We start from the raw sequence: 25,579 nt of genomic DNA on the forward strand, positions 1-25,579 counted from the left end.
GACTGCACTGCACTGGAATAGAATAAAATAGGGTAGGATAGGATAAAATAATGGACTGGACTGGAAAGAATAGACTGGATTGGACTGGACTGCACTGAACTGGACTGGATTGGACTGCAATGGACTGGACTGGAATAGAATAGGATAGGGTAGGATAGGATAGAATAATGAATTGGACCGGAAAGAATAAACTGGATTGGACTGGACTGGACTGGATTGGATTAGACAGGACTGGATTGGACTGCACTGGACTGGACTGGAATAGAATAGGATAGCATAGGATAAAATAATGGACTGGACCTGAGCTAATAGACTGGATTGGACTGGACTGGACTAGACTGGACTGGACTGGACTGGACTGGATTGGACTGGACTGGATTGGATTAGACAGTACTGGATTGGACTGGACTGGAATGGAATAGAATAGGATAGGGTAGGATAGGATAAAATAATGAACTGGACCGGAAAGAATAGACTGGACTGGACTGGACTGGACTGGACTGGACTGGACTGGACTGGACTGGAATAGAATAGGATAGGGTAGGATAGGATACAATAATGGATTGGACTGGAAAGAATAGACTGGACTGGACTAGACTGGATTGGACTGGACTGCACTGGACTGGACTGCACTGGACTGGAATAGAATAGGATAGCATAGGATAAAATAATGGCCTGGACCGGAAAGAATAGACTGGATTGGACTGGACTGGACTGGATTGGATTGGATTGGATTGGACTGCACTGGACTGGACTGGACTGGAATAGAATAGGATAGGGTAGGATAGGATACAATAATGGATTGGACTGGAAAGAATAGACTGGACTGGACTAGACTGGATTGGACTGGACTGGACTGCACTGGACTGCACTAGACTGGACTGGAATAGAATAGGATAGCATAGGATAAAATAATGGACTGGATTGGACTGCACTGGACTGGACTGGAATAGGATAGGGTAGGTTAGGATACAATAATGGAGTGGACTGGAAAAAATAGACTGGATTGGAAAGGACTGGATTGGACTACACTGGACTGGTCTGGACCGGAATAGAATAGGATAGCATAGGATAAAATAATGGCCTGGACCGGAAAGAATAGACTGGATTGGACTGGACTGGACTGGATTGGATTGGATTGGATTGCACTGGACTGGACTGGACTGGACTGGACTGGAATAGAATAGGAGAGGAGAGGAGAGGATAAAATAATGAACTGGACCGGAAAGAATAGACTGGATTGGACTGGACTGGACTGGAATGGATTAGACAGGACTGGATTGGACTGGACTGGACTGGACTGGACTGGACTGGAATAGAATAGGATAGGGTAGGATAGGATACAATAATGGACTGGACTGGAAAGAATAGACTGGATTGGACTGGACTGGACTGGACTGGACTGGACTGGAATAGAATAGTATAGCATAGGATAAAATAATGGACTGGACTGGAAAGAATAGACTGGACTGGACTGGACTGGATCGGAGTGGACTGGAATAGAATAGGATAGCATAGGATAAAATAATGGACTGGACCGGAGCGAATAGACTGGATTGGACTGGACTGGACTGGTCTCCTGCTCGAGCAGGGGGTTGGACTAGAGGACTCCCAAGGTCCCTTTCAGCTCTGTTATTCTAAGCTCTACTTCTATCCCATTTTCCTGACCCTTCCTGCTCACCTTCTGTCTGCTGCTGATGTTTGCAAATCCTCCATTGTGGTTCCTCTGGTAGATGACTGGTTTCCAACTTTTTCCCGAATTATCCATATTCTTTACCTAACAATATCGAACTAAGGAGAAATTTCCTGACAGTGAGAACAATTAACCAGTGGAACAACCTGCCTCCAAAAGTTCGGGGCGGTTCGAATCCCTTAGTACAGGTCCCCTGCGTGAGTAAGGGGTTGGACTAGATGATCTCCGAGGTCCCTTCCAACCCTGTTGTTGTTACCCCAAGTTATAAATGCTCCAAAACTGGAAGTTTTTAAGAAGAGGTTGGATAACCATTTGTCTGAAGTGGTGCAGGGTTTCCTGCCTGACTAGAAGACCTCCAAGGTCCCTTCCAACTCTGTTATTCTATTCTATTCTATTCTATTCTATTCTATTCTATTCTATTCTATTCTATTCTATTCTATTCTAATATTAAACCCTGTTCATTCACCATTTATCGGACACCCCCCTTCCCCTAAAGCAGAGATACGATGATGGTTCCCCGTTTAACAAGAGAGGCTGAATTTACCCCCCTCCCCATGTTTGTGACCATGGGAAGAAATCATTATTCAACAGCCTCTGACATAACTGTCCATCAGCACAGCACCATCTAATTTTCCCACTTTTTAAAATATATATATATATATGAAAACATGCATCCCTGCAGAATTACGTAAGTACACGCTCCGGTTTCACGACAGAGGTCCATTGCAACGCATGACTCCATCTCGGGATCGGGGGTATGGCAGGAGATGTGCAAAGGCAACTGTTTCTCTCCCCCCACCACTGAAAACTGGAAGACTGCACCTGAAGGGGGAGGTTCCATCTCCTGCAGTGGTCACTCGCGGCTAGGTGGATTTGCTGGTGGCTAATAGGCAGAATGCTTCCTTGCATGGTTTCCTTTGAGCTATGTTAGTATTATCTGTGTTTCCTTTTGTGTGAATTAAAAGGAGGGGGAGGGGGAGGAGGAAGACTGTGGGGTCCTTGGTGCTCTCTGAGCTCGGTGGTTTTCTTGCAGACGTTTCATGACCCAACTAGGGAAGAGCATCAGTGCTAGAAGGGAAGAGGGGTTGTGGATGGGGGGAGGAGGAGGAGGAGGAAGAGGAGGAGGACTGTGGGGTCCTGGGTGCTCTCTGAGCTTGGTGGTTTTCTTGCAGATGTTTCATTACCCTAACGAGGTAACCTCAGTAGGAGGAGGAGGAAAATAGGAAGGGGGTGGAGGAGAAGAGGAAGTGAAGGAAGAGGAGAAGGAAGAGGAGGAGGGAGGAGGAAGAGGAGGAAAATAGGAGGAAGAAGGGTGGAGGAGAAGAGGAGGAGGAGGAGAGGAGAAGGAGGAGAAAATAGGAGGAAGAGGAGAGGAGGAGAGGAGGTGAAGGAAGAGGAGAAGGAAGAGGAGGGAAATAGGAGGAAGAGGGGTGGAGGACAAGAGGAGGAGGAGGGAGAAGGAAGAGGAGGAAAATAGGAGGAAGAGGAGAGGAGGAGAAGAGGAGGTGAAGGAAGAGGAGAAGGAAGAGGAGGGAAATAGGAGGAAGAGGGGAGGAGGAGAAGAGGAGGTGAAGGAAGAGAATAGAATAGAATAGAATAGAATTTTATTGGCCAAGTGTGATTGGACACACAAGGAATTTGTCTTGGTGCAGATGCTCTCAGTGTACATAAAAGAAAAGATACCTTCATCAAGGTACAACATTTACAACACAATTGATGGTCAATATATCAATATAAATCATAAGGATTGCCAGCAACAAGTTATAGTCATACAGTCGTAAGTGGAAAGAGATTGGTGATGGGAACTATGAAACGATTAATAGTAGTGCAGATTCAGTAAATAGTCTGACAGTGTTGATGGAATTATTTGTTTATAAATTATTATTTGGAGAAGGAAGAGGAGGAGGGAGGAGGAAGAGGAGGAAAATAGGAGGAAGGGGTGGAGGAGAAGAGGAGGTGAAGGAAGTGGAGAAGGAAGAGGAGAAAAATAGGAGGAAGGGTGAAGGAGAAGAGGAGACGGAAGAGGAGAAGGAAGAGGAGGAGGAGGAGGGACGCTGGAGCAGGGAGAAGCTGCCCCGATGCTTTCCCTCCGCTGGGGAAGCAGGCCAAGATAGCCGCTCCGGCATCCATCCATCCATCCATCTGCCCGCCCGCCCGCATAATCACTTCATTACATTGTCAGATGTTTGCAGTAATTCAAGTTCTTCTTAAAGGGGGAGAAAAAAAATTAATGCATTTTAAAACAATCAAATTATTCTCATCAGGGATGTAAAACGCAGCGACTGGAGAGAGACGGGGAGGGAGGGGAGGGGAGGGTAGGGAGGGAAAAACCCTCATCAACCTGATTTGCAAAGCTGGAGCTTAGCCGGGGTCCTTCATCCTACCAGCCGCCTGATCCCCGGGTGCCTTTGAGGTGGAAATTATCGTGCATGGTGAGCTTCTGATACAGGCCCGGGGACACCTTGGCATCTTCTTAATTGGGAAAGTTTTAATAACCCTTCCAGAATCAATCCTGCATATTTAGCTGTGTCCCAAGAATTGAGGGGCTGCCCCAAAGAAGAAGGAGTCAAGCTATTCTTCTAAGACAGGGGTCTCCAACCTTGGCAACTTTAATCCTGGAGGACTTCAACTCCCAGAACAATTTTTTGTTCCCTTCATCCCAGCCCTCCCAGCTTTGGGCTGCTTTGTCTTCGGCCAATGACGTTACGGCATAGATGTTTTGGGAACCTCTCGGAGGTTCAGTGCCACTTGGTGCAACTCGCAATCCTTTCCCAGGCTCCTTGGCCTTGACGGCTGGAATAGGCTGGTTCTGGATTCCATCAAACTTGACACCCCTTCCTCTTTAACTCATCTCTACGCTCTAAGTAAGGTCAAGGATCCCCTCGCACACATGTGCTAGTCGCTCCTGACTCTAGGGGGCGCTGCTCATCTCCGTTTCCAAGCTGAAGAGCCAGCGCTGTCCGAAGACGTCTCCGTGGTCATGTGGCCGGCATGACTCAACGCCAAAGGCGCATGGAACGCTCTTCCCTTCCCACCAAAGGTGGTCCCTGTTTTTCTACTGGCATTTTTTAAAATCTGCTTTTGAACTGCTAGGTTGGCAGAAGCTGGGACAAGTAACAGGAGCTCACCCCGTTACACGGCACTAGGGATTCGAACCGCTGAACTGCCGACCTTTCCATTGACAAGCTCAGCGTCTTAGCCCCTGAGCCATCGCATCCCTCGGTAGGCCCATCTACATCCCAATTGCCTATTTTCTCTATTCCCCCTAACAATTCATGGCAGATGCCAGCAAAGCACTAAAAATTCATAGCCTGCTGGAAATTTTGGAGGAGCCAAAATGTTGCTCAAAATTACCCAATAGAAGAGAAGAGATAGAAGAGAACCTTTGTAGTTCGGGTGGAACCAGGGGATCCACATGCACAGGTAACACTGATGCTGTTACCAAGTTTGGTCATGAAACGTCTACAAGAAAACTGGCAAGCTCAGAGAGCAGCCGGGATGCCTCATGTCAATCCCGAAGTACAAAATATTCTCCTTTATTGGTTGGTGAAATGCTGAGATGGCTGAATTGGCTGCTGGGATGGGAGAAAAAGACAATATCTTTATTATTATTATTTTTTGCTGACTGGAAAGCCCCGAAAGACATTTTTGCATGAAACGGGGGAGGGAATGAATTTATGATTTATGGTTTTGATGATTAGACAGGAAGGGCTGTAGAAAGAAGGTGGCTATGCGGTAGATATTGAGTAAGAGGTAAATCTGTAGTTGTATTTATAACTGATGTAAAGAAAATTGGAAACCATTTTTTTGTGTATTTTTCCCCCTTTCTTTTCTACTTTCCTTTTACTTTGGTCCATTTTCTTGCAGTTCTCTTCGATTTCTTTTTCATTCTTTTTTTTTTTTAACTTCATATTAGTTTTATATGCTGTTTTTAAAAAAATCGTTAATTGATTGTTGTGATCCGCCAGCAGCCTATGGAGCTGGCAGCGGAGCCAGACAGTGATGAGGCTGAGGAAGAACATGGGCCAGTCCTGGAGGCTGGGGAAGGCCCGGATGAGGGCTCTGCGTCGGAGGCCGAGATGGAGTGAGATGCGGACTCCGGAGCCTCCAGAGGCTGACAGTAGTGAGGCAGAGGAACAGGAGGAGCCTCTTCCTAATGCACGCATGAGAAGAGCTTCCAGAAGGCAAGAGCAGCTCAAGCAAAGAGGGCGACTCGGGAGTAGGGCCAAGAGATGATCGGCCCCTCCCATAAGGCTTAAAAGACCAGCAATGGCGTTTGGGCTCTTTGTCGGAAAACAACGTTGATAGCCTTGCTCTTTGTTTTGCTGCATTTATTTCTTGTCGGCGTCTTCTGCTTTTGAACCTTTGCCAAGAAAAGGCCTTTGGCAGTTTGCCTAATTAGACCAAGGCTGGTGATAAGACTGAAGAATTGTGTTAGGAAGAATTTGCTTTGATTTAGTTTGGACGATGCCGAGAATGAGTTTAATTCTCAGCTGTTCTAATAAAGGCTGTCTGTTTTTGAACTGACTGCGTCTACTACTACCTACCTGGGCCTGGGTCACAACAAGGATAGAGGAAAAAGGACTTCCTGCATCTTTGAGACGAGGGGTTGTTGACCCTTCTAGCGTCTGCCGTCTGCCTGCTGGCTGATGTTCAGCTTTGCGGCCAGGACGCACCTGTGTCCTTCTGCGGTGCTCTGCTTTCCAAACCACGAATCCCCGCAGCTTGCATGCGCGCAGGTGCCTCCCTTCCTTCTGGCCCATTTCACACAGGCTGCTCAAAATGTCCAGATTTTTCTTCTCCGCGAATCTCCTGGAAGCCTATCCTCCTTTCGCAGCAGCCTTCTCTGCTCCCTTTCCAAATTGAAAGGGGCCAGTTTCAGACGCTTGGATGATCCTTTCCTGCAGTGTGTATCCCAACATTCCTCAATCAATCAATGAATCAATCAGAATAGAGCTGGAAGGGACCTTGGAGGTCTTCTAGTCCAACCCGCTGCTCAAACAGGAGACCCTAGACCAGCGGTTCTCAACCTGTGGGTCGGGACCCCCTTGGGGGTCGAATGACGATTTGCCAGGGGTCGCCTAAGACCATCGAAAAATATGGGAAGTATACTTGCGAGTCGAAGAATCGCGCTCCAATGGTTGACTCCACAAGCCAGCTGCAGGCTCTTCAGATCGCTAGCCGAATTGGGCTTCAGGCGCGATGAATTAAAAAAGAGAGAAATCTTTGCTCTGATGTCTCCCTCTCAAGCCAGCTGCAATCACTCCCAATCGCTAGCCTAATCTGGCTTCAGGCGCCATAAACTTAACAGGGGAGGAGTCTCCGCTTTAATGCCTCTGTCCTCAAGGCAATCGCAAGCAGTTCAGATCGCTAGCCAAGACGGCTTCAGGCGCCATAAATTCAAAACGAAAATAATTTTACAGTTGGGATCGCCACATCGTGGGGAATTGTATTAACGGGGTCGCAGCACTATAAAGGTTGAGAACCACTGCCCTAGACCATTTCAACCAATCAACCAATCAGAATAAAGCTGGAAGGGACCTTGGAGGTCTTCTAGTCCAACCCCCTGCTCAAGCAGGAGACCCTATTCCATTTCAGACAATTGCCAGTCCTGTCTCTTCTTAAAAACCTTCAAGGAAGGAAGGAAGGAAGAAAGGAAGGAAGGAAGGAAGGGAGGGAGGGAGGGAGGAAGGAAGGAAGGAAGAAAGGAAGGGAGGGAGGGAGGAAGGGAGGGAGGGAGGAAGGAAGGAAGGAAGAAAGGAAGGAAGGGAGGGAGGAGGAAGGAAGGAGGAGGAGGGAGGAGGAAGGAAGGAGGGAGGGAGGAAGGAAGGAAGGAAGGAAGGGAGGGAGGGAGGGAGGGAGGAAGGAAGGAAGGGAGGGAGGGAGGAAGGGAGGGAGGGAGGGAGGAAGGAAGGAAGGAAGAAAGGAAGGAAGGAAGGGAGGGAGGGAGGAAGGAAGGAAAGAAGGAAGGAAGGAAGGAAGGAAGGAAGGAAGGAAGGAGTTGGAAGGGACCTTGGAGGTCTTCTAGTCCAACCCCCTGCCCAAGTATTTGTTTAGCGACTGTTCAAAGTTACGACATGGCACTGAACAAAGTGACTTTTACGGCCATTTTTCACACTTGCAACGGTCCCCATGGTCACGTGATCAAAATTCGGCCACTTGGGCAACTGGTTCCATATTTATGACAGCTGCAGTGTCCGGTCACTTTTGCAACAAGCAAAACAAAATCGACGGGGAAACCGGATTTACTTAAACCACCATTTTTGCTAGCTTCACAAGCGGAGTGATTCACTTAACGATCGTAAAATAGGGCGGAGAAAACTCACTCGGCCAACGCTTTGCTTAGCAGCAGAAATTTCGAGCTCAACGGTCGGTCGTAAGTCGAGGACTGCCTGTACTTTTATTAGGATACTTTGACGGGTTAAAAAGAAAAAAGAAAAAAGACGAGGGTTGCCATCTTCGGAGTTCTGCAGAATTCTTCGTCTGCGGAGACTCAGACCGAGATGGGACATTCCTGGCACTCGAAAACAAATTCTGGAACGGGATTTTTGGAAGGAAGCAATGGGAGGAAAGCAAAGCCAGATGGGAGGAAAGGAGCCCGAGGCAGATCCATCGAGGACTCGCCAACCACCCTGGGATGACTCATCCTACAACCATCTGCTCCAACGGCCCAGCAGCGTCGTTAGGTGGAGACGATGTCTGGGACTCGGGAGGCAGAGAATAGATGGGAGCGGAGCCAGTCAGAATTTTTACTACCGGTTCTCCAAACTACTCAAAATTTCCGCTACCGGTTCGCCAGAAAGGTGTGTTTCAGAGGTGGGTTTTAGCAGGTTCTGACCAGTTCTGGAGAACCGGCAGCGGAAATTTTGAGTAGTTCGGAGAACCGGTAGTAAAAATTCTGACTGGCTCCGCTCCCATCTATTCTCTGCCTCCCGAGTCCCAGCCGATTGGGAGGAAATGGGGATTTTGCAGTATCCTTTCCCTGGAGTGGGGTGGAAATGGGGATTTTGCAGTATCCTTCCCCTGGAATGGGGAGGGAATGGGGATTTTGCAATAGCCTTCTCCTGGATTGGGGAGAGAATGGAGATTTGACAGTATTCTTCCCCTGCCACACCCACCAAGCCATGCCATGCCCACCAAGCCACACCCACAGAACTGGTCGTAAAAATTTTTGAAGCCCACCACTGGTGTGTTTGCGTGTTTGTGTGTGTGAATTCCTGCCCTGATCTACTGTGACTTCCGAGCGAGGAAGATTCCCCAGCGCTGGTCTCCGGTTGCGCAGCGTTGCAATTTTGCTCGCCAACTGGACGCCATGGATTCAAATTCTTCCTCGGAGAACTCCTGAGGAAAAAGAGGGGGGGGGGAATGAGAGGAATATTAAGAACGGTCCCTGGGGAAGGAGGAAAATATTCCCAGCAAGGATATGGAGAGCCAGAGATGGCAAGTTCTAGTCCCATCATAGCCAAGAAGCTTTAGGTTCAGTGTCTGTCTCTCAGTCCATCCCACAGGGCTGGGGTTGTAGGGAAAATAGGAGAAGGAGGTGTATTTGATACGTTAGCCGTCTGTAGTTAGTTATAAAAATAATAAAGGTGGGAGATAGATAGATAGATAGATAGATAGATAGGAGGGAGGGAAGGAGGGATAGATAGATATGGATGGAAAAAGAGATGATGGGTAGATAGGTAGATAGATAGATGACAGATAGATAGATAGGGATGGAAAGAGAGATGATGGAGGGATGGATGGATAGACAGATAGATGGAGGAGGGAGCGAGGGAGGGATATCTAGATAGATATCTAGATAAATAGATGGGTAGATAGGTAGATAGATAGATGACAGCTAGGGATGGAAAGAGAGATGATGGATGGATAGATAGAGGGAGGGATGGATATCTAGATAGATATCTAGATAAATAGATGGGTAGATAGGTAGATAGATGACAGATAGATAGGGATGGAAAGAGAGATGATGGAGGGATGGAGGGATGGATGGATAGATAGAGGGATGGAGGGATGGATAGATGGATATTTATTTATTTATTTATTTATTTATTTATTTATTTATTTATTTTGTCACACAGTATACATAAGCATAAGCATGAAATAACTATAAGATATATAAGCATATATATATATATAAGCATAAGTATGTAATAACTATATGAAATTTGGATACAATCAAAGGGAACATTAGGACAGGAACGGTAGGCAACGTTGGTGCTCTTATGCACGCCCCTTACAGACCTCTTAGGAATGGGGTGAGGTTGATAGTAGATAGTTTTTGGTTAAAGCTTTGGGGATTTTGGGAAGAGACAGACAGGCAGACAAAAAATAAAATCAAGATCTTGCACCTGAAAGTCGAACATCTTCTCCACTCCAGTCCAGCCCAAAGGAGGAGAAACTATCAAAGACGTGCCCCACCCACCCCCACCCTTAAATGCAGAAAGCTTTACTACTTGGTGTTTCTGCTGATATGTTTGGTGGTAGAGCCCCCAGAGTTGTCAAGGTGTGTTCCCACAGAACAACAGAGTTGAAAGGGACCTTGGAGGTCTTCTAGCCCAACCCCCTGCTCAAGCAGGAGAACCTATATAGTTACCATTCTGGACAAACGGTTGCCCAATCTCTTATTTACATATCTATGGAGATTCTCAACCATCCAGGTCACGGTTGTCCCAAAAGTGCTTTTGTTTTTCAAGAGGCAACTGGACTTCCTTGTTTTTTTTTTCTTTTGAAGACGTTTCGCTTCTTCTCCAAGAAGCTTCTTCAGCTCTGACCTGATGGCTTCTTTACATAATGATACCTTTATGCTAAATTGCCAGCCCACCTGAACAAACTTCTCTTTGCTCGTCTCCAGGGCTTGAAGTTCTTGGCTCAATGAAGACAACATCTGGCTGGTGGAGTCCAACGCTTGGACCTGGACGAAGCCGGCCTCTTGCAATAACTACGGAAGATGAACCACAAGTAAATAGAATAGAATAGAATAGAATTTTTTATTGGCCAAGTGTGATTGGACACACAAGGAATTTGTCTTGGTGCATACGCTCTCAGTGTACATAAAAGAAAAGATACGTTCATCAAGGTACAACATTTACAAAAGTTATCGGATAGGGGCGCACAGATTAATTTGATAGCAAGTGACAAACACACACACATACACACCAGAGGTGGGTTTCAGCAGGTTCTGACCAGTTCTGGAGAACCGGTAGCGGAAATTTTGAGTAGTTCGGAGAACCGGTAGTAAAAATTCTGACTGGCCCTGCCCGCATCTATTCTCTGCCTCCCGAGTCCCAGCTGATTGGAAGGGAATGGAGATTTTACAGTAACCTTCCCCTGCCACGCCCACCAAGCCATGCCCACCAAGCCACACCCACAGAACCAGTAGTAAAAAAAAATTGAAACCCACCACTGACACACACACACACAAAATAGTAAAAAGCGACAAATGGCCAGTGGGTAGAAAGTGACAGAATCCTAGGGCTGGGAGGGACCTTGGAGATCTTCTAGTCCAACCCCCTACTCAAGGCCGGAAGTTAATTTAATGGGTCGGAGATGGATCTTTTTGTAGGACAGACAAAAATCGGGACCGGGACTCCTGTTGCTTAACCATCCAGTTGTTCGGTGAGATGCGCCTGATTTTACAATCTTTTTCCTCCCATGGCTGTTAAGTGAAGCGCTGCTTCTGTTAAGTGAATCGTGCGGTCCTAAAGCAAATCCGACTTATCGCATTGATTTGGCTTGTCAGGGAATTGCAAATGGTGATGGCGGAACCCCGCGACGTTGTTTGCAGCCCTCCTTAATACCAGGTGGTTATAAGTGTGGGAACCGATCATGTCACCTTTTTCCAGCAACGTCATAACTTGTGGAACGGTCATTAAATGAATGGCCGTAAGTCGAGGACTACCTGTCACGATGGAGCTATCCGGCCCTGCATTCATAAATTTCTCCCACCTCGCGTAACGTTACCTGGCCATAGTCTTCCGGGGTCAGGAGGTTGTATTTCCTCTGCTCGACGTATCGGCTGAAAGCCATGGACCACGGACGTGGCCCACAGCAATAATCGGAGATGAGAAGCTGCCCGCCTGCTTTCAGCCACGACTAGGAAGAAGTCAGAGACGGAGGCGTAAGACGGAAAGTAGGCTCCACCAAGACTGCGTTTCTCAACGTTGGCAGCTTTAAGGACTTCCCCTCCCAGAATTCCCCAGCCAGCATGCTTTAAGGTGGGTGGACTTCAACTCCCAGAATTCTCCAGCCAGCATGCTGAGGAGTTGAGGTCCACCCCTCTTAAAGCATGCTGGCTGGGGAATTCTGGGAGCTGAAGTTCACCCACGTTAAAGCATGCTGGCTGGGGAATTCTGGGAGTTGAAGTCCACCCACCTTAAAGCATGCTGGCTGGGGAATTCTGGGAGTTGAAGTTCATCAATCTTAAAGCATGCTGGCTGGGGGATTCTGGGAGTTGAAGTTCATCAATCTTAAAGCATGCTGGCTGGGGGATTCTGGGAGTTGAAGTTCACCAACTTTAAAGCATGCTGGCTGGGGAATTCTGGGAGTTGAAGTCCACCCACCTTAAAGCATGCTGGCTGGGGAATTCTGGGAGTTGAAGTTTACCCACTTTAAAGCATGCTGGCTGGGGAATTCTGGGAGGGGAAGTCCACCTATCTTAAAGCATGCTGGCTGGGGAATTCTGGAAGTTGAAGTTCATCAATCTTAAAGCATGCTGGCTGGGGGATTCTGGGAGTTGAAGTTCACCCACCTTAAAGCACGCTTGATGGAGAATTCTGGGATTTGAAGTCCACCAATCTTAAAACATGATGGCTGGGGAATTCTGGGAGTTGAAGCCCACCCATCTTAAATCTGCCGAATTCGAGTAACCTTGACTAAATGCCTCTGAATTTCTTGTTTCTACACAGAGAAGTTTGGCTCCATCTATTTATCTGCAGAGACGAAAAAGAAACTCACCAGGAATCTCTGAAAAAGTCTAATTTTGTCTTCAATATGCAGGATAGTGTCTCGGCTGTAAACAATATCAAAGGAAGCTTCTGGGAATATTCTTCGGGTGACATCGCTGATTTCAAATTGGACCTGGAATTAGAAAGGATGAGAGAGGTGGGGGGGAAAAACCCCTGGGGGCCAAAGATAAAACTCCGATGATTCTCCCCCATTGAGTAGAAGAATCTTAATGATAATTACCACTAAAATTATCCTGCTTCAATTCCATATTCTCCAGAACTCACTGTAACAGCATTGCCAAAAAGGCATTACGAATTGCTAACCTAATTTTGCGAAGCTTCTTCTCCAGTAACATTGTATTGCTAACTAGGGCGTACAAAACCTTTGCCAGACCAATTCTTGAATACAGCTCGTCTGCCTAGAACCCGCACTGCATATCGGACATTAATACGATTGAGCGGGTCCAGAGGTATTTCACGAGAAGAGTCCTCCACTCCTCTGCTCACAATAGAATCCCTTATGCCACCGGGCTCAAAATTTTGGGCTTGGAAAAATCTACAACTGCGCCGCCTGCGGTCCGATCTAAGCATAGTACACAAAATTGTCTGCTACAACGTCCTTCCTATCAATGACTTCTTCGGTTTCAACCTCAACAATACACGGGTAAACAAACTATTTAACACCACAGACAATACTTCTATCATTCAAAACGACCTTGATCATCTATCCACTTGGTCTAAAAATTGGCAGCTCCAAATTTCAACCAGCAAATGCTCAGTTTTACATATAGGAAAAAAGAACCCAAAAACTAAGTACATACTAGATGGACATTACCTTACAGATGACCCCATTCCCGTTAAAGACCTTGGAGTTTTCCTGTCAAATGATCTAAGTGCCAAAGCCCACTGCAACTACATAGCAAAAAAAGCTCTAAGAGTTGTAAACCTAATTTTGCGTAGCTTCTTTTCCAAAAACACCACACTACTAACCAGAGCATATAAAACATTTGCTAGACCAATTCTAGAATACAGCTCGCCTGTTTGGAACCCTCACCACATCTCTGACATCAATACAATTGAACATGTCCAGAAATATTTTACAAGAAGAGTTCTCCATTCCTCTGAAAACAACAAAATACCCTATCCCACCAGACTTGAAATCCTAGGCTTAGAAAACTTGGAACTCCGTCGCCTTCGACAAGACCTAAGTTTAACTCACAGAATCATCTATTGTAATGTCCTTCCTGTCAAAGACTACTTCAGCTTTAATTGCAATAATACAAGGGCAACCAATAGATTTAAACTTAATGTTAACCGCTTGAATCTAGATTGCAGAAAATATGACTTCTGTAACAGAATCATCAGTGCTTGGAATACTTTACCTGACTCTGTGGTCTCTTCCCATAATCCCAAAAGCTTTAACCAAAAACTTTCTACTATTGACCTCACCCCATTCCTAAGAGGACCATAAGGGGCGTGCATAAGCGCACAAACGTGCCTACCGTTCCTGTCCTATTGTTTTTCTTTTCTTCTTCCTATATATATATATATGCTTATACCTCCTAACATTTACTCATATATATGTTTATATACTATATAATCTTTTTGTATGATGTTGTGACAAAATAAATAAATAAATAAATAAATAAATAAATAAATAAATAAATAAATAAATAAATAAATAAATAAATAAATAAACAATCGATGCAAACTCAAGGGAAACTGCTCCAAACTCGATTGCAGGAAATACGACTTCAGCAACAGAGTGGTCAACACCTGGAATGCTCTACCCGACTACGTTGTTACATCCTCAAACCCGCAACAGCTTCAACCTCAAACTGTCTACCGCGGACTTCAGCCCATTCCTAAGCGGTCCGTAAAGGGGGCGTGCATAAGCGCACCAGCGTGCCTACCGTCCCTGTCCTACTCTCCCCAATTATTCGTACCCATTTCCTGTGTTTATATCCATGTCCATACTTATACCTGTTATCTCGTACGCAATGGTGAAATCTGAACCAGTTTACTACCGGTTTGCTGGCTGTGCACGGATGCACAGTGCACACCTAAAGGAGGCATGGGGTAAGTAGAACAGCACGCGGGTGTGTGTGTGTGAGATCAGCTGTGGCCCGCGATCTTTTTTTTTTACTTTTAAAAGCATTTTTTTTCACAACCTATTCGGCTGAGTAAGTTGTAAAAAAAAAATGCTTTTAAATTTTTTTTTAAAAAAAGGCTCTGACAATGGCACGGCTCAGCTGTGATCATCAGAGCCTCTTTTTTAACCTTTTAAAAGCATTTTTTAAAAGAAGTGGCAAGAAAAAACAATGGCTACCGACCTGCCTTCCATGGAGGACCTGTATACTGCAGGAGGCAAAAAGAGGGCTGGGAAAATATCTACAGACCCCTCGCATCCCGGACATAAACTGTTTCAACTCCTACCCTCAAAACGATGCTACAGAGCACTGCACACCAGAACAACTAGACACAAGAACAATTTTTTCCCGAATGCCATCACTCTGCTAAACAAATAATTCCCTCAACACTGTGAAACTATTTACTAAGTCTGCACTACTATTAATCTTCTCATCGTTCCCATCACCCATCTCCTCCCACTTATGACTATAACTTTGTTGCTTGTATCCTTACAATTTATATTGATTTTGATTGTTTCCTGATTGCTTATTTGTACCTTATGACTATCATTAAGTGTTGTCCCTTAGGATTCTTGACGAACGTATCTTTTCTTTTATGTACACTGAGAGCGTCTGCACCGAAGACAAATTCCTTGTGTGTCCAATCACACTTGGCCAATAAAAAATTCTATTCTATTCTATTCTATTCTATTCTATTCTATTCTATTCTATTCTATTCTATTCTATTCTATTCTATTCTATTCTATTATTCTAGCAGGGAAGCAGGCGACCGAGCATTGGGTGGGCATGGATGGGGGGGGGGTCGGGATTTTTGCTACCGGTTCTCCGAACCACCCGCCACCATCGCTACCGGATCAGCTGATCCGGTCCGAACCGGGAGCATTTCACCCCTGCTCGTACCTGTTTGACAAACTAATAAATAAATAAATAAATAAATAAAATATTTTTTCTTTTCTGTTTCTTACCAGAGCGCTGGGTTCCTTCTGGGCCCGTTCCAAAGCCAGCTCCACCATATTGGACGAAAGATCAAGTCCTAAGACCTCCACCCCAAATTCCTGCAAAGAAAATGAATATCAATATAGTAATTGACACGTTTGGAGACTTGGGACAATTTAAAGACCCGCCACGTAGTTATGGAAGTCCACCTCGACTTAACCTCTCAGTTGCAACTTCAGACTTTCCCCCGTGCAGAGTACTGACCTCCGAGCTCACTAGAATCAGAATTATAATAATACAAGGAAACTCAAGGTACCTTGGCCAGGTAAAAATCGCTACCTCCAAGTCCACAGCCCACGTCCAGCACACGTTGACCTGGTTTCAAATCCAGCAGGCGGACCAGCTCCTAGGAGAAAATGGGAGATGCTAGTTGGACTTCAGGATAGGACAGGACTGGAGAGGATTAATAAAAGGAAGGACTAGGGGTAACACGATAGCAGTGTTCCAATATTTGGGGGGGCTGCCACAAAGAAGAGGAGATCCACCTATTCTCCAAAGCACCTGAGGGTAGAACAAGAAGCAACGGATGGAAACTAATCAAGGAGAGAAGCAACCTAGAACTAAGGAGAAATTTCCTGACGGTGAGAGCAATTGGCCAATGGAACAGCTTGCCACCAGACGTTGTGGGAGCTTCACTGGAAGCTTTCAAGAAGAGACTGGACTGCCATCTGTCAGTGACGGTGTAGGGTCTCCTGCTTGGGCGTGGGGTTGGACTGGATGACCTACAAGATCCCTTTCAATTCTGTTATTCTGTTATTAACTGGAAGCTTTCAAGAAGAGACTGGACAAGCATTTGTCTCAAGTGGTATAGGGTCTCTTGCTTGAGCAAGGGGATGGACTAGAAGACCTCCAAGGTCCCTTCCTATTCTGTTCTGGAAGTTGAATTCCACCCATCTTAAAGCATGCTGGCTGGGGAATTCTGGGAGTTGAATTCCACCCATCTTAAAGCATGCTGGCTGGGGGATTCTGGGAGTTGAAATCCACTCATCTTAAAACAGGCTGGCTGGGGAATTCTGGGAATTGAATTCCACCCATCTTAAAGCATGCTGGCTGGGGAATTCTGGGAATTGAAGTCCACCCATCTTAAAGCATGCTGACTGGGGAATTCTGGGAGTTTATGTCCATCCATCTTAAAGCATGCTGGCTGGGGAATTCTGGGAATTGAAGTCCACCCATCTTAAAGCATGCTGACTGGGGAATTCTGGGAGTTTATGTCCATCCATCTTAAAACAGGCTGGCTAGGGAATTCTGGGAATTGAATTCCATCCATCTTAAAGCATGCTGGCTGGGGGATTCTGGGAGTTGAAATCCACTCATCTTAAAGCATGCTGGCTGGGGAATTCTGGGAATTGAATTCCACCCATCTTAAAGTTAACACTGATGCCGTGTATTGTGCAAACTCAGGAAATGTGTTCATCAGGTTAGCCAATGTAAGACAGGAAGTGATTGGGAATTTGGGATGAAGGACACTCCATGTTACCTTGGTGCTGTTCAAGCCCCCTGTGCTGACAAACGTGGGTCCAAAGACCCATTCGTAGCGCCGGATGCTCCGAGTGGCATATTGTTCGTTGTCCAGAAATTTCTGGAAAGTGTCATATCCATGAGTGTGTTTGAGCTCCCGGGGGACTTTTTGGAGAAGCCAGCAAATCTGATTCTGGTTTTGCTTTCTCTGAAGAATAAACAAACAGACCAAGAAAACAACTTGAGGTTAGGACTGAGAATTTGAGGCTCACGTTCTATTTGTGCTTTAGGGTCAAGTTTCTAGTCCTCTGTGTCTTGGCAAACCGAGACCTCCTTGACAAAAACATGGTGGTCAGTTTTAAATAAATAAATAAATAAATAAATAAATAAATAAATAAATAAATAAATAAATAAATAAATAAATAAGGCAGGTTGTTTTGTAATTTGTAAACAGTAAGCTAGCCACAGCCACTGGGAAGCTGGGTGGCCTACAAATTGAATAGATGGTAGATAGATGGGTGGATAGAATAGATGGATAGATAGGCAGATAAACAGACAGATAGATGATAGTTAAATGGTAGATGTAGATAGATAAATAAACAAAAACAGATATATGGGTAGATAGGTAATTAGATAGATGATAGATAGATAATAGATAGATATAGATATATATAATAAATAAATAAATAGATAAATGATAGATAGATAGATAGATAGATAGATAGATAGATAGATAGATAGATAGATAGATAGATAGATAGATAGATGAGAGAGAGAGAGATAGTTAATGGATGGATAGCAATAGATGAGACAGAATATATAGATGATAGATATAGATAATAAATAGATAGATATAGATATAGACAGATAAATGATAGATAAATAGATGATAAAAGATAGACAGATAGATAGATAGATAGATAGATAGATAGATAGATAGATAGATAGATAGATAGATAGATAGATAGATAGATAGATAATGGAGGGATAGAAATAGATGAGACAGAATAGATAGATGATAGACAGATAATAAATAAATAGATGATAGACATAGATAATAAATAAACAAATAGATAGATGATAGATATATAAATAGATAGATGATAAAGATAGAGAAGTAGGTAGAGAGAGAGAGAGAAAAAAAATGGATGGATAGAAATAGATGAGGCAGAATAGATAGATGATAGTGTTAGATAGAGTGTGTGTGAGAGAGGGGGGGAAATGGAGAGAGAGAGAGGGAGAATACTAAATTACAGAGTTGGAAGGATCTTGGAGGTCATCTAGTCCAACCATCTAGCTCATCTTGGAGGTCATCTAGCTCAAGCGGGGAACCCTATACCATTTCAGACAAATGGCTGTCCAATCTCTTCTTAAAAGCCTCCAGGAATGTAGCATCCACAACTTCTGGTGGGAAGCTGTTCCACTGGTTAATTGTCCTCACTGTCAGGAAATTTATCCTTAGTTCTATGTTGCTTCTCACTCCGTTAAGCTTCCACCCGTTCCTTCGTGTCTTTCCCTCAGATGCTTTGGAGAATAGATTGCCTCCCATTTCGGGAAAAGCGTCTTAATTTGTGTGTGTGTGTGTGTGTCAGAACTAGAGGAGGAGGAGAAGACAGTCTGCTCGTGCTCAGAGGCACCCTTTCCATCTCCGAGTATGGAAAGCAGGAAGGGGAGGGCTGTTACCTTGATGTAGGCCTGCACTGAACGGGACAGGACAATCTCAAAGCCGTAAGACGTGTTTCCGATCGTCACTTGGGCTGACGTGAGGAGTTGATTGTATTCCGCAGGCTTTCGGTAAAAGGAAGGGTTAAAATGTCTTGGGATGTTTCCTAAAATAAATTGGGAGGAGCGAAAACCAGAAGATCGATGAGGGAGAAAAAAAAAACAAAAAAACACGAGGCATCCAATCTGATGATGAAATCAAAGCGCCACCTTGTCAAAAATTCATCGAAAACAGATGATATGCTCATCTTTGCTCGCGTTGCATTCCAGTTATAATCTCAGCCTGCAATCCAGTGGTGAAATGTTCCTGGTTCGGACCGGATCGCATGATCCGGTAGCAACGGTGGCAGGTGGTTCGGAGAACCGGTAGCAAAAATCCCTGCCGCCCATGTCCACCCAATCGGCCGGTCTCCTGGTCGCCTGCTTGCCGCTCCTTTTAAAAAAATTCTTTTAAAAGGTTTTTAAAAAGTGGCTCTGATGACCCCAGCTGAGCCCCGCGATCGTCAGAGTCTTTTTTTTTACTTTTAAAAGCATTTTTTTACAACCTATTCGGCCAAATAGATTGTAAAAAAATGCTTTTAAAAGTAAAAAAAAAAAGATCACGCGCCACAGCTGATCACCCTCACCCCATGCGCTGTTCTACTTACCCCATGCTTCCCTTTGGCGTGCATTGCGTGCCAGCGAACCGGTAGTAAACCGGTTCACCCCTGCTTCAATCTCCTATCCAACGGTTGAGCTGTGTCGGGAAAAAAACCCTGGAAAACTGGCCCTTAATTGTTCCCACCCTTGATATCAGATTTTGCTCTAAAACCATGAGGGCTAGAAACTTTGGAGACAGATTGAATTGCTCGGGAAAAGGAGCATGAACATTGGATTAAAAAAAAAAAACTATTCCAGGTTTAATTCCTTGCAAATTCTGATGTGGGAGGGTGCGAAAATGGCTCAAAATTTGGGAGATTTGCGAAGTGTTAAATAGAGACCGTACTGAACTAAGGAAAGCAATACAGTATTTTGAGTTTTTCTAAGATTACTTCTGGGATCGAATGGATTTTCAGAATGGGTTATTTGGGATTCAATGCACTAGGAGGGAGATCCAACTATTATCCGTTGCAAAGGAGGGAAAACCAGGCTGTCACATCAAGTCATACATTGCTTTATATGTCTGTCCTATGTAATGTTAAGTAAACACGGCAATTAGTCCTATTGTTTTCTTTCGTTATATCCAATTAATATAGTTATTACATATTCATACATACATACGCATATATATGCTTATATATTGTAGTTATTGTATATTGTAGTTATTACATGCTTATGCTTATATATACTGTGTGACAAATAAATAAATAAATAAAATAAAATAAAATAAATAGTTGTGTGAATGCAGCCGAAAAGTTGCTTGTTATATTTTGCAAACAGGAAGGTTATGGAGGTTATATTGCAAACGTCTGCCCTCTGGTGGCTGAGGTTGGCAATTGCAAGGGGTCCCCCAAAAAATATGTGCATTCCAAAGGACGGTAAACATGCTGCCCTCTGGTGGCTGAAAGGGGCCATTACAATTCTAATTTAAAAGGCGAAAAGGCAGAAAGTCTGCCCTCTGCTGGCTGCTTTAGGTCATTGCACCAGAAGTGATGGAGCTGTTTTAAAAGGCTGCGAAATGCTGCCATCTGGCGGTTGAGTCTCGGCATTGCACCCCGTGGGAAAATGTTTGCATTCAGGTTTTAGCTGTGGCTCCCAGGTTTGGTTTTTATTTTTTATTTTTTTTTAATAAATAAGGGGAAAAACAACCCACCCACCCCCAAAGGAAAAAAAAACACCAGAAAAAACAGCCACCAAAAAACCACCAAAATAATCCTTACAAAGCAAAGGCAGAAAAGTTGGCTCAGGTTGGTTGGCCCCTGTATTTCTTAAGGCAGGGGTCTCCAACCTTGGTCCCTTTAAGACTTGTGGACTTCAACTCCCAGAGTCCCTCAGCCAGCAAAGCTGGCTGAGGAACTCTGGGAATTGAAGTCTACAAGTCTTAACGGGACCAAAGTTGGAGACCCCTGTCTTAAGGGCCCAACGGCTGCCCTCTAGTGGCTGAGTTGTGCCACTGCAGGTCTCTAAATAAAACTATGTACCATTAAGATTATTCCAAAGGGTACAATAGATTCTATTGTGAATTTAATAACTGGATTCACTCATTTTACCAACCTTGGCCAGAGTTATCTCTTACATTTGTGTAAGCTTTGAATTGTGGTTAATACTGGCTTTTCTGCTGCTGGAGTTTTGGAAATGGAAGCCAACCTCCAAAACCCACAGCAATAAATAACTGAACTGAATTTTTATATTATTCCCATTACCATCATGATTTTTATATTATTCCTGTTACCATCATGATCATAATTTCAGTAAACTAACTCTGCTTAGTTTATGGTTCCACATTTTGGCTGGTTCAGGAATCAAATTAAGTACATCTAAGGCAGGGATGAAATCTACTTACCTTCCCTACCGGTTTGGAAGCATGCGTGCCGCCGTGAGCCCTTGCTCCGCTCTCATGCGCGCCATCATCCCATGCAATTTTGGATCCTCTGCGCATGCGCAAAGCCTTCTGCGCATGTGCAGAGGGTCAAAAACAGGTTACTTCCTGGTTTTAATGACGACCGGATGGGTGGGTGGAGCCTCGAGCTGCTGTCGCTACTGGTTCTTCGAACCTCCCGCTCCCATTGCTACAAGTTTGGCCAAACCGGGCCGAACCGGTAGTATTTCACCCCAGATCTAAGTGTGTTTAATACAGCCAACATATCTGTATCCATGTTTCCCAATCTGGGGCATGGCCAGATATTTTGACTTCAACTCCCAGAATTCCACAGGCAGTAGGAAAACCGCTGAGAATTCTGGGAGTTGAAGTCCATATACCCAAGATTGGTGGACACTAATCTGGATGAAATCCTGACACTTCAGTGCCTTCCTTTCCAAATTCGCTTCAGATTTGATTCCTCAGGTAGACTCACCTGATTGGTAAAAACACGATTCCCGGAAGAAAATACGGCCCTGCGGTCTTAACCACAGAAGCATCTTTTGGACTAAAGTATTCAGCTCGACATCCGACAGGTACATGAACAGCCAGTTGGAGAAGATGAGGTCAAAGCTAAAATTTGGAGGACAAATAAACGATCAGAAGATGGTGTGACTTTGGGCCAGTCACCAGGAGGAGGTGAGTTCTAGTTCCACCTTAGGCATGAAAGCCGGATGGGTGACTTTGAGCCAATCACCAGGAGACTGGGAGTTCTAGTCCACATTAGGCATGAGAGCTGGCTGGGTGAGTTTGGGCCACTCACCAGGAGACAGTGAGTTCTAGTCCACATTAGGCATGAGAGCCGGATGGGTGACTTTGAGCCAATCACCAGGAGACAGTGAGTTCTAGTCCACATGAGAGCCAACTGGGTGAGTTTGGGCCACTCATCAGGAGACAGTGAGTTCTAGTCCCACTTTAGGCATGAGAGCTGGATGGGTGACTTTGAGCCAATCACCAGGAGACAGTGAGTTCTAGTCCACATCAGGCATGAGAGCCAGCTGGGTGAGTTTGGGCCACTCACCAGAAGACAGTGAGTTCTAGTCCACATTAGGCATGAGAGCTGGCTGGGTGAGTTTGGGCCACTCACCAGGAGACAGTGAGTTCTAGTCCACATTCGGCATGAGAGTTGGATTGATGACTTTGAGCCAATCACCAGGAGAGAGTGAGTTCTAGTCCCACCTTAGGCATGAAAGGTGGATGGGTGACTTTGAGACAATCACTAGCTAGCTAGTGTTAAATTTGACCAAGTAATTGTACAATTTGTTTTCACCTCTGGCTTGGGAACTCCAAGGTGGTAACATCAGCCTGTAAAAACGTTACGTTGGTCCGATGGGCGTTTCCTTCCCGATTCCGTTTTAAGAAGCTACCCATAAAATCAACCGCAGTCACATGACGGGCTAAATCTGCCAGCGATCCAGTGAATCGGCTGAAAAAGATAGAAGGAAGGAATTATACACCCAATTTTATCAACAGATAGTCGTAGCCTTAGGATCACAATTGAGCCAGAGGTGGGTTTCAGCAGGTTCTGACCAGTTCTGGAGAACCGGTAGCAGAAATTTTGAGTAGTTCGGAGAACCGGGAGTAAAAATTCTGACTGGCCCTGCCCCCCATCTATTCTCTCCCTCCCGAGTCCCAGCTGATGGGGAGGAAATTCATTCCTAAATTCACCCCATTCCTAAGAGGACTTTAAGGGGCATGCATAAGTGCACAAAAGCGCCTACCGTTCCTGTCCTATTTTTTCCTTTCAATATATATTCCTGTATATAATGTTGTGACAAATAAATAAATAAATAAATACAAATAAAATAGAAATGGGGATTTTGCTATAACCTTCCCCTGGATTGGGGAGGGAATGGGGATTTTGCAGTATCCTTCCCCTGGAGGTGGGGAGGGAATGGAGATTTTACAGTATCTTTCCCCTGCCCCGCCCACCAAGCCACGCCCACCAAGCCACGCCCCACCCACCAAGCCACGCCCACAAAACCGGTAGTGAAATTCTTTGAAACCCACCTCTGAATTGAGCCCCAAATTTCTCTTGCTCAGCAAGACTCTGGTCGAACGAATTTTACAGCCTTTCTTGCCACCGTTGTTAAGCGAATCCCTACAGTTCTTAAGTTAATAATCTGGTTGTTTAGCGAACCTGGCTTCCCCATTGACGTTGTTTGTCAGACGGTCGCAGAAGGGGATCACGTCGCCCCCCCAAGGACATTGCGACCGTCATAAATATTGTTAAGCATCCAAATTTTGATCATGGGGTGTGGGTGTGTGTTTGTGGGTGTGCTACAATGGTCATAAATTGTGAAAAACGATCGTAAGTCACTTTTTTCAGTGCCGTTGTAACTTTAAATGGTCACTAAATGAACTTTTAGTAAGCTGACTACTTGTATTAATTTAGCCTGGAGTAGAGTTAAGTTCCAGGGACATGGTGGCTCAGTGGCTAAGACGCTGAGCTTGTCGATCAAAAGGTCGGCAGCTCAGCGGTTCGAATCCCTAGTGCTGCCGCGTAACGGGGTGAGCTCCCGTGACTTGTCCCAGCTTCTGCCAACCTAGTAGTTTGAAAGCAGGTAAAAAATGCAAGTAGAAAAATAGGGACCATCTTTAGTGGGAAGGAAACAGCGTTCTGTGCGCCTTTGGCATTGAGCCATGCCGGCCACATGACCACGGAGACGTCTTCGGACAGCGCTGGCTCTTCGGCTTTGAAACAGAGATGAGCACCGCCCCCTAGAGTCAGGAACGACTAGCACATATATGTGCGAGGGGAACCTTGACCTTTTACCTTAGCGTTAGGTTCGTTTTTTTTAAAAAAATCTATTAAGAGACATTTAGACCTTCATGCAATTCTTTGTTTTATGGAGTTTAAAACTCCAGGCATTTTCTGTTGAATTCACCTTTTATGAATTGTTTCTAGGCTAAATTTATAGGTTATACCCATGCAGTTCTTAATTGATAAAGATAAACTCCTGGGTATGCGATAGTAAGCACAATTCATCCAGCCATACTTGTAGCCATCCATTTATAGATGGTATTTTGAGAGGTGTTTTATATATATATATATATATTTTTTAAAAGTGTGGTTAAAATTTTGTAATCCATCTCGTAATGTTTTGCAAGGCAATCGATTTTTGTAATTTAGAGACAGCCAGAAAGCCAACTAGACTTTCAACATCACAAAACAGCTGGATTTGAGCCGGGTCAAATGGCTTCAGTGGCCTCTGAGCATGTACAGATTGTCTTCCGCCCTGCACGAGATCTGGAACTTGGAGTGTGGAACACTAACTGGATAGGAGGCAGGAATATTAGGTACGTTTGCTGCCTGGAGTTATACAGGTAGTCCTCAACACACGACCCACATTAGCACATTTTTGTTGCTAAAGTGAAACATTTGTTAAAGCGAATGTTGCCCCATTTTACGGTCTTTCGTGCCACAGTTGTTAAGTGAATCACTGCAGGTATTTTAATTAGTCACGTGGTTGTTAAGTGAATCTGGCCTTCCCATTGTCAGAAGGTCCTAAAAGGGGATCAGATGACCTTGGGTCACTCAGACCGTCATAAATACGAACCACTTGCCAAGCATCTGAGTTTTGATCACAAGACCATGGGGATACTGCAATGGTCGTAAGTGTGAAAAACGGTCCTAAGTCCCTTTTTTCAGTGCCGTTCTAACTTGGAACGGTCACTAAGCGAACCGTTGTAAGTCCAGGACTACCTGTATACTTCCTGATCTCACCATCACTCACCCTATCATCTTCTTTTAACAACCCCATAACCCTTTGTGGGGTGGCGTCTGGGCAACTGAATGGAGCTGAATGTTTACTGGCCGGATGCCTTTCCTGTCGCCAGGGCGGAGTCCTTTTTTCAGCCGATCTATTCACATCGTGCGCAGAGAGAGAGAGAAATATCTGCCTCTACCTAGGATCGAACTCACAGCCTCCTTGATGGTGAGGCGAGAGCTCCGCATCTAGGCCACCACACCACTCACCCTATCCCGGCTCCCAATTCTAATACTTCCTGTCCTTCCAGGAAAGGCAAAAGACTGAGTATCTCAGGTGTATCT

The 25,579-nt window shown here is 45.0% G+C and overlaps 1 protein-coding gene across 1 annotated transcript in view; it reads right to left on the reverse strand.

The window, feature by feature from the left end:
* Positions 1 to 8,601: 8,601 nt before the first annotated feature.
* LOC131186578 (uncharacterized) overlaps positions 8,602 to 25,579 on the reverse strand; it is a 20,084-nt gene continuing 3,106 nt past the window's right edge. The window contains exons 2-12 of the mRNA XM_058160301.1: positions 25,505 to 25,579; positions 22,796 to 22,951; positions 21,962 to 22,098; positions 18,930 to 19,075; positions 17,266 to 17,454; positions 16,042 to 16,131; positions 15,755 to 15,844; positions 12,650 to 12,772; positions 11,657 to 11,788; positions 10,518 to 10,634; positions 8,602 to 9,034 (exon numbers count right to left, since the gene is read on the reverse strand). The exon at positions 25,505 to 25,579 is cut by the window's right edge and continues 112 nt beyond it. Of these exons, the coding sequence (XP_058016284.1) occupies positions 8,921 to 9,034; positions 10,518 to 10,634; positions 11,657 to 11,788; positions 12,650 to 12,772; positions 15,755 to 15,844; positions 16,042 to 16,131; positions 17,266 to 17,454; positions 18,930 to 19,075; positions 21,962 to 22,098; positions 22,796 to 22,951; positions 25,505 to 25,579 (1,369 nt within the window). The 3' untranslated portion in view covers positions 8,602 to 8,920. The remainder of the gene's footprint in view (positions 9,035 to 10,517; positions 10,635 to 11,656; positions 11,789 to 12,649; positions 12,773 to 15,754; positions 15,845 to 16,041; positions 16,132 to 17,265; positions 17,455 to 18,929; positions 19,076 to 21,961; positions 22,099 to 22,795; positions 22,952 to 25,504) is intronic.

The sequence above is a fragment of the Ahaetulla prasina genome, chromosome 17, assembly GCF_028640845.1.
Source record: "Ahaetulla prasina isolate Xishuangbanna chromosome 17, ASM2864084v1, whole genome shotgun sequence".
In the NCBI taxonomy this organism is placed as follows: Eukaryota; Metazoa; Chordata; class Lepidosauria; order Squamata; family Colubridae; genus Ahaetulla; species Ahaetulla prasina.